Here is a 14,114-nt window from a genome sequence, read left to right as displayed (position 1 = left end):
ACTATTACAAATTCGGATTTGCTGGGGAGCTACAAGAAATAAACAAAAACTATTGGCTGGTTTTCAAGTAGTGTTTCACTGCAGCCAAGTGCCGTCACAATTCTCTCCAAATAGGGCAAGCACCACCAACCCACGTTGTCCCCATGTGCCATGTGCCATGTGCCGAGCGAGCGGGGCCTGGGACCTCTGTGTCCTCATTCACACCGCAATTCCAACAAGACTTCTTCAGGTCTCGGTCTCACACCAAGTGCTTCGAGATATTCGATGGCCGCATGATCCTTTTATGCAAATGGGAGGAACACGCTTTACAAAAGCCTCACGGCGGCTATATTCGTTTTGTTTGTTTCTTGCACTGGGGTCGTTTATCTGGGGGTAAGCGACATACTTTTTTTCAAATCTCATCACAGTTCCCCACTGGTAACCCTGGACTTACATACTCCAATGTAGATATAATGTTGGCGTCCTCGCCTCGGTACTCGTCCACCCCGGTTTCAAAAAGACACTCCACAGACCAGATGCCTCTCTGAGCGGGCTCATCACGGCCATCTACTACCTCGGCACTTTCACCAGCTACCTTTTCTTTGCTCATCCGGTAGCAGACAAGCTTGGCCGGCGCCATGCTGCCTTTGTGGGGATGGGGGTGACCTGTATTGGTCAGGCGCTTCAGGTCGGCGCCACGGGATCAGCTGCACAGGCTTTGGGGATGGTGATTGTTGGGAGAATTATTGCAGGAGTAGGCACCGGGGTAATTTCAACTAGCGTTCCCTTGTACCAAAGGTATGTTGTGTGACAGTGTGGTTAGAAGTGATGGACTGACTGGGTGGCTGACTGTCCGTTTATCAAAGCGAGATTGCGCCATCCAAGCATCGTGGCAGGTTTGTTGTGATGAATCATATCGGATTCATCGCAGGGCTTGCCTCTGGGTTTTGGTATGTCTACCGCCCCTTTTTCTGACAAAGCTAGCCTAACCAAATTCCAGGGTTGGTTATGGGATGACATTTTGGGATAGCGAACGAGGTCTCCAGGTGGCATGGCGTTATTCTCTCTCCGTGTCTTTTGTCCCGGCTTTCTTCTTCTTAGTTGGCCTGCCGTTCATGCATGAGTCGTAAGTCATATATATCCCTTGGTCGCTACTCGCCTACCGTTGAAACTCAACTTCTTGATTAGACCTCGGTGGCTCGTAGAGCATGGAAAGATTGATGAGGCCTTCACCACGCTTCAGTACTACCGCGAAGGGTATTACACATCCGATGAAATATACGACGAACTTGACGAGATCGAACGCTCTGTAGCTTCTTTCAGAGTCACTGGCCTTGTTTGGACATCTCTGTTTGCCGACAGAAGTCTCTTTGCTCGCATGTGGCGATCGGCACTTTTGCAGTTCCTGGCGCAGATGTGCGGTGCTACGGCTATGAAATACTACCTTCCTGCTCTCTTTAGAACTCTAGGCTTGAGCCATCGAGTGTCTCTACTCGCAGGGGGGATTGAAAGCACCCTTAAGATTGGGTGCAATGTGCTGGAGATGTTTATTATTGATAGAGTTGGACGAAGGCTGACACTTGTCATTGGAGCTGTTATTATGGCGTTCTCCTTGCTGGTAAGTACTCTAACTCTGTTTACGAGGGCCAGACCGTACTGACTACACTGCCAGATCAACGGCACTTTGCCTTTGATTTATCCAAATAACTCCAACACTGCAGCAGATTATGCCTGTGTGGTCTTTGTTTTCATCTACTCATTGGGATACTCAATGGGATTTGGTCCAGCTGCTTGGGTGTATGGTTCCGAGGTAAGATATTTACTTACCCATGAACAAAGCACATATATTCACTAGAACATGACTCGGACTAACCTTAACTACCTAACTTACCTAGATTTTCCCAACCGCCGTCCGAGCACGGGGCCTCAGCTTGGCCGCTTCGTGCGGCGCCATAGGCTCCATCATCGTCACCCAGATATGGCCCATTGGAATCGCGGCTCTCGGCTCCAAGATCTACTTCTTTTTCATGGTCATCAACCTAGTATCAGTTCCCATCATTTACATCTTCTTTCCAGAAACGAAAGGGCGCGCTCTGGAAGATATGGATGTGCTATTTGGGGGACACGACCCAAGTGTCTCGTCAGAGCACCTATTGGCTGGCGGGGAGGATGAAGACGATGATCAAGGCCCAAGGAGAAGGGGAAGTCCAATTGATGGGGGACTCTGGAGGGATTGAAAATCGGGAAACGCCAAAGCAGGAATCAAGTTTGAACATGTGTGTTTTTGGCTATTGCGTCTATGTACAATGTTTGTTCTCAAAGCGAACACTAATATGAACAGAGAATGATGGTCTGTTGTGCAGGAAGTGCCCATTTGAGACCACCGCTAGATTATTATTGCATCCTTACAAGTATGAAGCCTCGACGAGGAAGGCAACGGTGAACTTGGTGTGGCGGAGGATGGCGGGCCACATGATGGTGGAGAGGGCATCGTTGGCGGTGTGAATGTAAGGAGTGGCAGTCTTCATAACTTCATCGCAAACGTAGGCGGCGGCTGTTTACATCCGTGTTAGTACTGATTCAACACACCAGGAAAGCCCAAAAGGGGGATAAAAGTGATAAAGGGGGGGAACATACGGAAACCGTTGGAGCGGGCTGAAGCGTGGTCGGAGCATCCGTAGCCGCACTTATCGGCGGTAGTAGTGCCAGTGTAAGCGGTAGCGACCACACGGACGTACGCAGTCAGAGCGCTGTCAACGTAGTCGGTGTAGATGGAGATCTTCCCGCTGGGGGAGTAGCCGGCCATGTCCTGGTTCACAACCGCGAGGACGGTCTTGCCGGTGGACTTGTAGTTGGCAAAGACAGCAGCAGAGCCAAGGAGACCACCCTCCTCACCGCCGTAGAAGTGGAACTCGAGGGTGTCCTTGCCCTTAAATTTGTTGTTGGCCAGGACACGGAGCGCCTCCATGAGGACGACAACACCAGAGGCGTTGTCATCAGCGCCGGGAGCACGTGCAGTGGTCGAGCCGGCGGTGGAATCATAGTGAGCGGAAACGATGACAAGGTCAGTGGAGTTTCCGGGAATCTTGACGATGATGGAGGGCTGGTTGAAGGAGTGGGTAAACCTGGTGACGGTGATGGCTGGGTTGACAGCGACGAGGCTGACGAGGGTGTTGTAGAGCCAAGTACCGGCCTGGGTGCCGTAGGTGGCCCTGTAGTAACGGTTGTGATAGTTGGTGAGGGTCGTCATCCAGCTTTGGGGTTGGGTAGTGGAGACGAGGTTGATGAGGGGATTGGCCTGGGCCTGCTTGCTCACGGCAGTAGGGTAGGTGACGGCCCGGGCTTGGAAGACATCCTCATCCTCATCGGCAGACAGAGCCCTGAGGACTTGGGAATCCTGAAAGAATTGGTCAATCATTCCTTGCTGCAAGCTGGAAAAGGGGTGAGTGACAGTGGCATAGTACTTACTGTGATATCGGTGATATCAACGAAACCGATCTCGTGCGCCGCATACTGAACGATTTTTTCCTCCTCAGAGATCCACTTAGGGGCACCCTTGGGGGAAGTCTTGATCAGACGGAGGCCGGCCTTTCTGTTGGCCGCGTCCTGGGGGGAGGGCACGGCAGCCACAGAGCAGATGGAGGCGGCCAGCAGGGCCAGGAGCGCTTGAGTCTTCATCTTGGCTTTTCGTGATGGTGTCTTGGGAGGATGGAACACCAAGGGGGAGTCAGGACTGGGGGTACTCAAAACTGAGAAGGAAGGAAGGACTCGGTAGTTGATGTCTCGCTGGATTCCTTTTAATACTCTACGGCTACCTCGTTACTCATGGCCAGCTGGGGTTGAACTGACGCCATCCAGTAGGCTAGACCCCATCGTGAGACCCCATCCCTCATACAAGACAATGGACAGCTTCTCCAGATTCACCATCTGGTAAAGGTAGGTAGGTGCTTAGACTGAAACCTGAACAGCCGGTTATGCCGCACGGGATGGGCTTCCTGATTGAGGAGCATGAAGACGCCGTGCGGCGGTTCGGACCCCTGTATTGGGCAGGTACCCGCCTGTATCACATTGTGTTATCGCGCTGGCCTCGGCCGTTGGGCGATTAGTCGTTACTTTGAGCTGCCGTAACGGGCATAGTGTCACGGCCGCCCCCCTTTGGGATTGGCGATTTCACCTTTTTCACCCCCACTCCACCACACACGCTTCCATTCCGGATCAACTTTTTGATTTGAGGTAGGTATACCGAAGGCTGTTGTGGACTACCCGATCGTCTGAGTGGACGGACAGAAGCAGCACTGAAAAGGCCTCATCTCACTTCGTGGTGGGGGGTTTGTGTGTCTGCCAATGCCACCAGCAGGAAAGGGAGTGAGATCGTAAATAGGAGGAGGGCACGCGAGCTTGGAAACTGCCATTCATTGTGCCATTCAACGGGCCCCCCTAACTCTGATAGGGAGGTCCATGCAAGCTGAGAGCGTCTATTGGTTGCGACCTCGATTCCGCCCGCGGCGCCACAGCTTCTCGAAGGAGGGGAAAGCAAGATACAAGATATGGGTCGTCCGTGCTGGATGGCAATTGCAGATATTCTCTCGTAATACTGCAGAGTATGGCCATTAGAACAGTATCGATATTCACATGCGGCGTGGGCATATCCAGGGAAGGTCCGGTCTCGATAGAACAGTGTTGATAAGGTATGACAAGGCCCTTGGGATGATGCGCATGTGTGGCCCTGTCGGATGGGTGGTTGGTTCACTGTCCAACTACCGACGGGAACAAGGCTGGATCCGATAAGCTTTTCCCTGTTCATCTATTCTTGCATATGGAATTGTTCTAGCGCTGCTTCTATCGGCTCAGGTGTTGCCCTCGTCCCTCGGGCAGGCCTGGGCACTGGGATTAGGTAGTCGGGGTTCTTTTCCAACTCTTTTCGACCTTTGATTAATCACAACACCACAACCGTCCCAGGCTTAGTTTATTGGAACAACTCGACAGCGTCGAAAATCTGTTGTCTTTTGGTTAGCCTCTTCCGCTCCTTTCGCAAATCAAGCGTGTGCGAGCCACACAATCAAATTACTTACAAAGTTGGGGCTCAAGAACGTTGTCCCACTGCTGCCACTGATGGAGCTGATGGTGATGGTGTTACTTCCTGCAACCAATTTGCCAGTTGGGATGGCTACGGTAAAGACTTCACCATGGCCACGGTACGCACCGCGAGTCACGCCGCGGCTATCAATTTTGGCTGGGGCGCTTGGTGCTGGGCCAGACCACCCGTTCACATTGATTTGCGGACGACTACCCGCGAAGCTGAGGGTTGTGGCAATCCTCAACGTGGCAGCTCCCAGTGCGCTTCCCAAGTTGAACCGGATCGTCACAGGGTTGTTGACAGACTGGAAGACCGCCATGGGGAAATCGGTGAGTGGCGAGCTGCCGACCTTGTATGTCAGAGGACCCCAGTTGCTCATGCGACTGTCAGAGGGATGCATGCGAAGGAACTTGTCAGCGTTGCGGAAACCAGTTGGCTGCCCATCGTATTGACCAATTTGCCAGAGGGTATTGCGGGAGGTGTTGAAGGTGCCGGCGATATTCTGTGACCTGGTCTGTCCGGCCGTGACAGTGACGGTAGATGTCGCAATCTTGAATTCGGTCTGGTACAGAACCATGGTGTACGTGCCTGGCTTCATCAAAGGGGAGGTGAAGGCCCCATTTGAGGAGGTTCTGGCCCAGTACTGAGCAGCGCTGTTGAACCAGTGAACCACACCTTCCATTCCGCTCTGTACACCGGAGGCGGTGCCTGTGACCCTTCCACGACCTGAAGGAGGGACCCATCCTGTCACACCAACCTCGCCGAACCACGAGACGTCCACGTTCTTGACACTTGGGATTCCAGAGCGCGAGAACTGCATGATGTATGGTCCATGAAGTCCCATTCGGTACGGCTCCGTCTGCACATGACCGCTGTTCATGTAGTTGTACAGATTGGTAGAGGCACCAGCGTTGTTCGAATTGATGTCTCGGAAGAACGGGCCGCCTGAAGACGACTCTTGCTGCGGTGTCATGATGCAGACGTGCATCAAGTCGCTACCACCAAATACACAGTGGGAATCCTCGTCGATGAACCTCGTTGACGAATAGAACTTGGACCGGGTCTGGCCGTTCACCACGAAGACGTCGGAGCCCTCAACAGTGGAAGTGGAGCTTTGGGTGTTGGAGACTTCGCCATAGGGATATTCTCCAGGAAGCTTGTCGGGCAGAAGACGAGCAATCCATCGCAACTCGCCAATGGAAGGCTGGGCGGTGATATAAGTGGCCAAGAACATGCTGCTATCGCCTGCGCGGACCACGATGTAGTGGGTCAAAGTCGACGTCACACAAGTAACTTTGATGTACTTGTTCGATCCGTTGATCTGGCTGATCGAGACGGTCGCGGACCCGAGGCCGGAGTTGATATGGGTGAACTGGCTTCCATACTGGAGCTCGGTGCCTCTATACTTGATCGACCTGATATCGCAGTTGGACTGGCTCACGGAAAAGATGAGCGGGTTGGCGGAACCAGCGTCGACGACATAATTGCCCCCAGAAGAAGTGTAACCAAAAGCGGCGTAGGCACTCGAAACAAAAGACAGCAGTGAGAGGACAGCAAGCTGAAAGACCGACTTGGGCTCCATGTTGAAAACCTAGAGCACTCGGTGCCTTGAACGCAGGTTTTCGGGCAGCTTCCGGGGACGAGGAACGCTCAGCACAGTGGGTGGTATATACATCCCTAGAAGAGCGGCATGGAACGTTTATATCCATTGAGCAACATTCGTGACCCCTTTACCCCTTGACGTCGTCGCCTGCGGTCTCGGTTTCTGCATCGCAAGCTGTTCTGCCAAGTTGGCTAGTCATCTGTCTATGACACCTTATTGGCGGAATGACAATGCTTGTCTCCGCCACTGATGATAGAATCCGGGGCATGATGCGTCCTGGACCACTACCAACGGAGGAAAAGCAACTGAAAGGTTGTATTTGGCGGAGCGAGGCTGCTCATCCGGGCATTTTCCGTGTTTTGGGGCGACGCCAAGACGGTGGCATTGCTGCCGCTCCGGTTTCGAGTTCCGAGACTTGGTCCGATGATGGATGGTTTTATACTGTCTGAACAGCAGTAGGGGACAACCATTTCTAGCTTGCGTATCGAGTCCATTTTGGGTGTCACCGGGGTTTGCCGGAACTAGTTGACTGTTGCTAATTGCGCTGAAGTGTAGGTTTTCGAGCATTCTAAATCTATATCACGAGGATGTCAACACAGCCAGTCCGCTGCGCACTGCCTAGTTGAGTTTGTGAACCTGTTGCCAATCTGGTTAAGCAGGCATATTGGATGTTTGTGCTTCTAATTGTTATTGCAAGTGTGCGCATGCTCAAAATAACACTGGGCATTGCATTGACAACTTTCCAAGAGGCCGTAACGGGTTTAGAAAAGCCTGTCTGCATCATCTGTCAGTCACAACGGTAGCTTGTAGTGCCCTCTTCCAGATCAGAATCATTCCCAGCATATAATACCAAGCCAAGTCCTCCACGATGGATCGAATCATAAGCAGCACGGTCGATGGGTTTTGGGCCAACTTGCGGAGGGAGGGAATCGGCATATGTAATTGGAATGTCCTTGTCAAGCACAGCTACTGAGCTCGAAGTGCTGTTCGGGAAAGATTCTTGTTGATTGACGCCCAAAACCACCCATGATGCCCTGCTGCATGAACCCCAACCAAAGCAAATGTGATATCCGCAGAACCAGCCTTCAGCGCCGTGTATTTTGGGGAAAGCAATAATCATGCATGATCTCGTTCTACCGAACGCCCATCCTTGACATTCCGTCCCTCCTCTTGTCGCCGCAGGATACGATAATGATCTTGCCAATCAGGCAGACCAGGTAGCTAGAAGCCGCTGCCACGCTCCCTTCCCCCAACTTCGGAATGCCTCCAACTTATCTGAGGCGGCGGGCCTCGCGCTCGGACTCGAGAAGGACAAGGATATCATCCTCGCGGACTGTAAAACAGGCAGAAATGTTAGCTGCCAACCCTCGCCCACACATGGAAGCCGAAGGCAGCGAATCTGAACATACCAGGACCCTTGACGTTGCGGATGATGGAACGAGTGGTATCGTCCATGAACTCAACGCGAACCTGGGTGACACCACCACGGGAGCCTGAATTCCACCAAAATTATCAGCATGCTGTTCAATCGGTCACAGGAATCGGAGGGGTCGAAATCGAAATTCGGTCTCGGAGGACGGGGGTTTTTCGCATACCGGTTCTGCCCAAAACGCGGGTGACCTTGACGAGCTTGACGGGAGCCTTGGAGGAATCCATTTTTGCGACTGATTGATGAGTGACGCGTGGAAAATCGGTCGCCGGATCGTGTGCAGAAGGTGGTTAGCGGTTTGCGAATTTCCGTAGATTCAGTTGTGCGGAGCCAAAAATCGCAGGGTTGCCAGGAATTTAATATTTCCGCCCCGGAAGTTGTTGTGTCTGTCTGGTCTTTTATTGTGGGGAAAGACCTATATGTGGGGCGCAAGGTGAATTTGCGCTATGGGCGGCATGGGCCCCGCGGCCGGCAGGGCTTGCTTCCCATCAGCCAGCCCGGCAGTGGCCATCTTTTAAAGCTGTAATCCACCGGACATTTTCCAGCCTGCTGGGTCAGCAAAATCGCTTGTACTGATCCGGCAGACGGGTCAATCTTGAATTTATATTGTCTGCTAGCCTGGTCTGCTGGAACTTCGGCAGCGATGGCTTCTCGAAGCCCGTCAACCAATAGCATTTGCCGATTTCAGATGTGACACACAGGGACGTTTGCTGCTCGTTGCCGGGATCTTCCTTCGTGGGTTTCTCGCTGATGCCGAGGGAGCATCCCCGAGCAAAATACACCATGATCCTCCAAGAAGCTATCAGATAGAATTCAGCTCTCAGCTCTCTTTGGTCATTCTTGACATCCGTCTCCCATCGACCCAAGACCTTGGGTGATCGAACCATGGCGGGGATTATCACTCTTGGCGGTCAACTGGTCGCAAGGCCAAATCCAATATTGGCTGGGGGTGGAAATGGCACGCTATAAGTGAGTGGGCCTGTTGGGCATGGCCCCTTTTTCGGGGTTCAGCCAGATCAACTCCCTGCTCTCCTTGGCCGCATACATACTTGATTGGCTGTTCTTTTGACTGAAGTGAACTTGATCAGGTTCCATCCGTCTTCAACCGGCTCCCATATCATACAACCGGCAAGTGTCACACCATGGGCTATTTAAAGACCAAGTTCAAACGCCTGCTCGAAAAGATCGAGGACAGGATCGAAGGTGAAAAGGAGCCCGAGACCAACGATGACCGGAAAGTCTTTGCCCACTACATGGTTCGCAAATCCCCAGCCCGCTTCCCCCCAGCCAGGTAGCTGTCAAGACCATTATCTAACAGTCGAATTCAGATTGGCCTGACATGTCACCAAACTGTCGAGCAATGGGTCCACGATATCAAGACTGCCAAGGAGGCCGGTATCGATGGCTTTGCTCTCAACATTGGGCCTTCCGACCCGTGGACAGAGACTCAACTCTCTCATGCCTATCACGAGGCTGAGGAGCTGGGTGAGTTTGTCATGTTTATTTCTTTCGAGTATGTCTGCCTAGGTCCTGGTTCAGCAGCACACCTTGACGATACAAGATGGGCCAAATGGCGGTGTGTAGCGAACTGACTCTTTTTCATCATAGTATGGCCTGCGGAGAGTGGTCAGTTTCACAGGTTGTTGACCTCATCAACCGCTTCAGGGAATCAAGCGCACAGTTCATTGTGGACGGGCGACCTTTGGTTTCAACTTTCGAGGGTCCAGGTTGGGCTGAAAATTGGATTTCAGTTCGGGAACAGACAGGCGACATCTTTCTTGTTCCTGATTGGTCAAGCCTTGGCCCATATGGAATTTCTGAGAAGCTGGATGTCATTGACGGAGCTTGTAAGCCATGCTGTGCTGGATTCATACCTCTCATGAGTGCTAATTCGATTCTAGTTTCGTGGGACGCCTGGCCCAAAGCTGGTCAAAATCAAATGAACATCAACGAAGATCTCTTGTACTGTGACAACCTCAAGGGCAAGAAATACATGATGGGTGTTAGCCCATACTTCTATACGAGTGAGTCATGCGCCTCCAACATAGTGGTGACACGAAAACTAATCAAACAGACTTGCCGCAATGGAACAAGAACTGGTACTGCTCAAGCGAGAGTCTGTGGCATGATCGATGGCAACAAGTACTTGATGTATTGCCTGACTTTGTTCAGATCATCACATGTGAGTTTTACCCAAGGACCGAGACGGGCCATTGCTGACTTCGGGTTTCAAAGGGAATGACTTTGGCGAGTCGAGTTATATCTGCGATACTGTGCCAGCGCAAGTTGTAGAAGGCGCAGAAGAATATGTCAATGGCTACTCGCACTCAGCCTTCCGAGCCGTCCTCCCATACTTTATCGCTGCATATAAATCTGGTTCTCGTCTTGTGGATTTTCCAGAAGACACGGTCATTGCCTGGTACCGAACAACCCCGGCAAGTGCGGGAGAGGGTTGCGGTAAGTCGGGAATCAACTAGCTGAGAGAGTGTATGACTGACTTTGGGCAGGCACCATCTGGGGTCAGGGCGGTGAGATACCGGCGTCCCAAGGGGCAAGAGACGTCGTTTCGGTTATGGCGTTGGTCAAGGTCCCAACCAACATCACCGTCGCAATCGGCAGCCGCTGGAAGAGTGTGGGCACCAGAATCGACAGCCCCCTTTCCTATTTTGAGATTCCGTTTGATGGCAGCACCACCGGGCCTGTCACAATTGCCATGAACGGCAAAACCGTCGAGGGTCCCCCAATAACGAATGAATGCCACGAGGGCAGGGTGAGTACCACCACCAACCTTCTGCTAGGTACACCATGCTGATTATATCCCCCAGATGCATTTCAACTCGATTGTGATTCGGCTTTGAGGAGAGTGATAAGCAACTATCGGTTGGGTGATTTTGGAGTTTGGGTTGATTAAAAAGCATGTTGATATTCAATGTTGCAGCTTTGGGAAAATAGCATTTGGTAGAAGTCTAGAAGAAATACAAGTGTTGGATAATGGACAGGGAATTGGAACAAATCACCCTCCCCACAAAATAGTCTTATTGGCATAGCAAAAGTAAGTTAACCTATACCATATGTAAACTATGCCCCAAAAACAGATTAATAGGCCTTTTAAATATCTCTAAAAACATGTTGATTATCTTTAGAGAAAGGCCTAATCATTATTCTTCGAGGTATGGTTCACAATATAATATGGTTTAACCTACTTTTGTGTCAATTGTTTTGTGGTAAGGGTGGGTCCCGCTTGTGGATCGGGATCCTTGGGACTCCTTGGCGTTCCCTGTCTGTGCGCGGGTCAACGACGTCACAGCTGGTCCTGCATCTTCCGTCCCAGCTCCTCGAAGCCGCCAAAGGCCTCGAAACCTCTATGCGCGTCGATGTCGCCAGGAATAACCGCGCCCTTTCAGTTGCGACGAAAAGGGTATGACCATGCTCTTGGCGACCTACTCGACACCAGTCTGTTTTCTCTCGGCGGCTTTGTGACGACATGAGTGTGCTTCTCACCCTTGGCCGCCTTTCCCGCCGCGCGGAGGCTTCAAGATGTGCCGGCTGTCCTTCTAATCTTCTGCACGGCTATATACGATCATCACACCCGCCTTCCCGTACATTTGCTTCGCATACACAGTCCCCATTACGTCTGGGGCAATACCATCATCGTTCATGGCGACAACCTCCTCACTCTCCAAAGCTAGCTTCAGCTGGTGCCAGCGGCTTGGCCGCTGCAGCATTTGTCGAATTGTCAGAGAAGGACAATGAAGGACCGCGGGATACCGGAGAAAAGCGCATGCTCGAGGTCTCTCGTGATGAAATCAAGAAGAAGATCTCGGACAGCGATACTGGACTAACGCGTATGCGACACCAGATTGTGTTGTTCCTCGATCTATGTATATGGGAGCCAATTTGCACCGGCTTCCGCTTCCTTCAGCTTGTTACTATCTTTGTTCCAGTCATTTTGACTGTGCCAGCGATCTGGATTGGCAACCGACGGGCCGATCGTGACAATGAACGGACAGGTACGCTTTGGTGGTACGGATTTCTGGTGCAGGCTATGGAATGGGCAGGCCCAGCCTTCATCAAGGTAGATTTGAGTCCTGGTCTCTTGCCATTCTTTCTGAAGTCCATAGTCTGAGATCTACCACTGACAGCTCTGGATAGCTTGGGCAATGGGCTGCTTCCAGGTCTGATGTCTTCCCCCACGAACTGTGTGCGATCATGTCGAAACTCCACGCCGATGCGCCAGCCCATTCCTTCCATGCTACCAAACAAATTGTTCGAGCTGCTTTCGGTGGCTGCGAATTTGAGGAGATTTTTGAAGAGTTCGACGACAAGCCTCTCGGTGTTGGTGCAATTGCGCAGGTGTACAGGGCCAAGCTAAAGCCTGGCCTTACTGTTCCTGTCGATGTGGATGAAGGCGACACTCCTGAAGACCTCCGCCGGCACGTCTACAAGAATGTAGAAAGCGTTCTCAAGTCATCGCCAAAACGGGTTCCTTCGTCTTATGTGGCCGTCAAGGTCCTACATCCCGGAGTCGAACGAACTGTCCGGCGGGACCTACGCATCATGTGGTTTTTCGCCACCATTTTGAACTCAATACCCACCATTGAGTGGCTCTCGCTTCCCGACGAGGTGGACCAGTTTGGGGAGATGATGAAGCTACAGTTAGATTTGCGCATCGAGGCTGCCAACCTTTCCAAATTTCGCAAGAATTTCAAAGAGAGGACGACGGCCTCTTTCCCCTTCCCATATGCCGAATTCTGCACCAGAAATGTGCTGATCGAGGAGTTTGTGCATGGCATCCCCTTGGCTGACTTTATGGCGAATGGTGGCGGGGTTTTCCAGCAAGCCATTGCCTCGGAAGGCCTCGACGCTTTCCTGCGGATGCTGCTGTTGGACAACTTTGTCCACGCTGACTTGCACCCTGGAAACATCATGGTGCGCTTCTATGAGACGGAACGGCCGAGCCTACGTTTGCGCCAGACGCACGATAGCCATGAACCTCAATCTGAAGGGGACGTGACAGAGCAGGTCCTGGCTCGCCTGCGTCCATTCCGAAACAACAAGGAGCAATGGGTAGCAGAACTAAGCAAGATGGACAGAGAGGGTTTCCGGCCGCAGCTGATATTTATCGACACGGGCCTAGTGACGGAGCTCAACCAGACGAACCGACGCAACTTCCTGGACCTGTTCCGCGCCGTTGCTGAATTCGATGGCTACAAGGCTGGCCACTTGATGTGCGAGCGGTGTCGGCAGCCAGATGCCGTTTTGGACAAGGAGGTGTTTGCGCTGAAGATGCAACACTTGGTACTTGGTGTCAAGAGCCGTACTTTGGCTCTGGGAAACGTCAAGATTGGTGATATTCTGCAAGAAGTCCTGAACATGGTGCGGCAGCATCATGTCCGCCTAGAGGGAGACTTTGTCAATGTCGTCATTAGTATACTGCTGCTCGAGGGTATTGGTCGGAGCCTCAACCCCGATGTTGACCTGCTGAGCAGCTCGCTTCCCATCTTGAGACAGTTGGGTGCTCAGAGCGGGAAGGACATGGTAAAGGAAGGCGACTTCTCCATGTTGATGGTATGGGTGGGCCTGGAAACAAGAAGGTTTATGCAGGCCAGTATTGAAGATGTGAGTTTCGTTCCACTGCTTGATCAGTGTGACGTAGTACTAACAGCCCCGGTATCCGTAGGTTGAACGATGTGTCAAATATGACCTCTTGTCACCCAATGTCTAGGGCAAACCAGCAAAAGATGCCCTTTTTCACACAGGAACAGCATCGTACGATTCTGCCATGATTTATACACAACTCCTAATACATATTGTACTTTACTGTGGACCCGGATATGCTTTCTGCAATCATGACACTGTGGTTGGTGAAACGGACGATGTTGCAAACAAAATAACTGGTATCTTTAAAAGAAAAACAGGCCTTTTAACGATTTTTTAGGCTTTTTGATCATTTTCAAGGCCTCTTGATTATCTTTTAAGACCTCTTGACTAATCTTAAACCTCTTTACTATGTTTAAAGCCTGTTG

General features: G+C 51.7%; 6 protein-coding genes across 6 annotated transcripts; 3 read left to right on the top strand and 3 right to left on the bottom strand.

Annotated features, from left to right (window-relative positions):
- Nucleotides 1-157: 157 nt before the first annotated feature.
- On the top strand, nucleotides 158-2,346 carry QC761_409750 (uncharacterized protein; the record flags this gene model as incomplete). Its single annotated transcript, XM_062879250.1, has 7 exons — nucleotides 158-372; nucleotides 448-786; nucleotides 846-929; nucleotides 980-1,105; nucleotides 1,168-1,597; nucleotides 1,652-1,789; nucleotides 1,875-2,346. 7 exons carry the CDS (start codon nucleotides 158-160, stop codon nucleotides 2,214-2,216), a joined length of 1,674 nt encoding a protein of 557 aa, XP_062732100.1. The 3' UTR covers nucleotides 2,217-2,346.
- QC761_409740 (uncharacterized protein) lies at nucleotides 2,235-3,657 on the bottom strand (the record flags this gene model as incomplete). Its single annotated transcript, XM_062879249.1, has 3 exons — nucleotides 2,235-2,533; nucleotides 2,617-3,376; nucleotides 3,448-3,657. The coding sequence occupies 3 exons, from the start codon at nucleotides 3,655-3,657 to the stop codon at nucleotides 2,385-2,387; spliced, it is 1,119 nt and encodes a 372-aa protein (XP_062732099.1). The 3' UTR covers nucleotides 2,235-2,384.
- A 1,288-nt stretch (nucleotides 3,658-4,945) lies between these two features.
- Nucleotides 4,946-6,638, bottom strand: ASD1 (aspartate-semialdehyde dehydrogenase-like protein; the record flags this gene model as incomplete). Its single annotated transcript, XM_062879248.1, has 2 exons — nucleotides 4,946-4,975; nucleotides 5,052-6,638. The coding sequence occupies 2 exons, from the start codon at nucleotides 6,636-6,638 to the stop codon at nucleotides 4,946-4,948; spliced, it is 1,617 nt and encodes a 538-aa protein (XP_062732098.1).
- Nucleotides 6,639-7,930: 1,292 nt separating this feature from the next.
- Nucleotides 7,931-8,629, bottom strand: RPS28A (40S ribosomal protein S28; the record flags this gene model as incomplete). The annotated part of the gene is made up of 3 exons (XM_062879247.1): nucleotides 8,255-8,629; nucleotides 8,069-8,152; nucleotides 7,931-7,992 (listed from the first exon to the last, which is right to left on the bottom strand). Exons 1-3 carry the CDS (start codon nucleotides 8,313-8,315, stop codon nucleotides 7,931-7,933), a joined length of 207 nt encoding a protein of 68 aa, XP_062732097.1. The 5' UTR covers nucleotides 8,316-8,629.
- Nucleotides 8,630-8,895: 266 nt separating this feature from the next.
- QC761_409710 (uncharacterized protein) lies at nucleotides 8,896-11,091 on the top strand. The gene is made up of 8 exons (XM_062879246.1): nucleotides 8,896-9,344; nucleotides 9,417-9,601; nucleotides 9,697-9,935; nucleotides 9,990-10,112; nucleotides 10,163-10,270; nucleotides 10,324-10,545; nucleotides 10,596-10,858; nucleotides 10,914-11,091. Exons 1-8 carry the CDS (start codon nucleotides 9,231-9,233, stop codon nucleotides 10,944-10,946), a joined length of 1,287 nt encoding a protein of 428 aa, XP_062732096.1. The 5' UTR covers nucleotides 8,896-9,230; the 3' UTR covers nucleotides 10,947-11,091.
- A 288-nt stretch (nucleotides 11,092-11,379) lies between these two features.
- On the top strand, nucleotides 11,380-13,813 carry QC761_409700 (uncharacterized protein; the record flags this gene model as incomplete). Its single annotated transcript, XM_062879245.1, has 3 exons — nucleotides 11,380-12,163; nucleotides 12,241-13,707; nucleotides 13,769-13,813. The coding sequence occupies exons 1-3, from the start codon at nucleotides 11,573-11,575 to the stop codon at nucleotides 13,811-13,813; spliced, it is 2,103 nt and encodes a 700-aa protein (XP_062732095.1). The 5' UTR covers nucleotides 11,380-11,572.
- Nucleotides 13,814-14,114: the final 301 nt, after the last annotated feature.

This window comes from Podospora bellae-mahoneyi, chromosome 4, assembly GCF_035222275.1.
Source record: "Podospora bellae-mahoneyi strain CBS 112042 chromosome 4, whole genome shotgun sequence".
Lineage (NCBI taxonomy): Eukaryota > Fungi > Ascomycota > Sordariomycetes > Sordariales > Podosporaceae > Podospora > Podospora bellae-mahoneyi.
The sequence above is the reverse complement of the archived record's forward strand: the minus strand, read 5'-3'. Positions and strand labels throughout refer to the sequence as shown.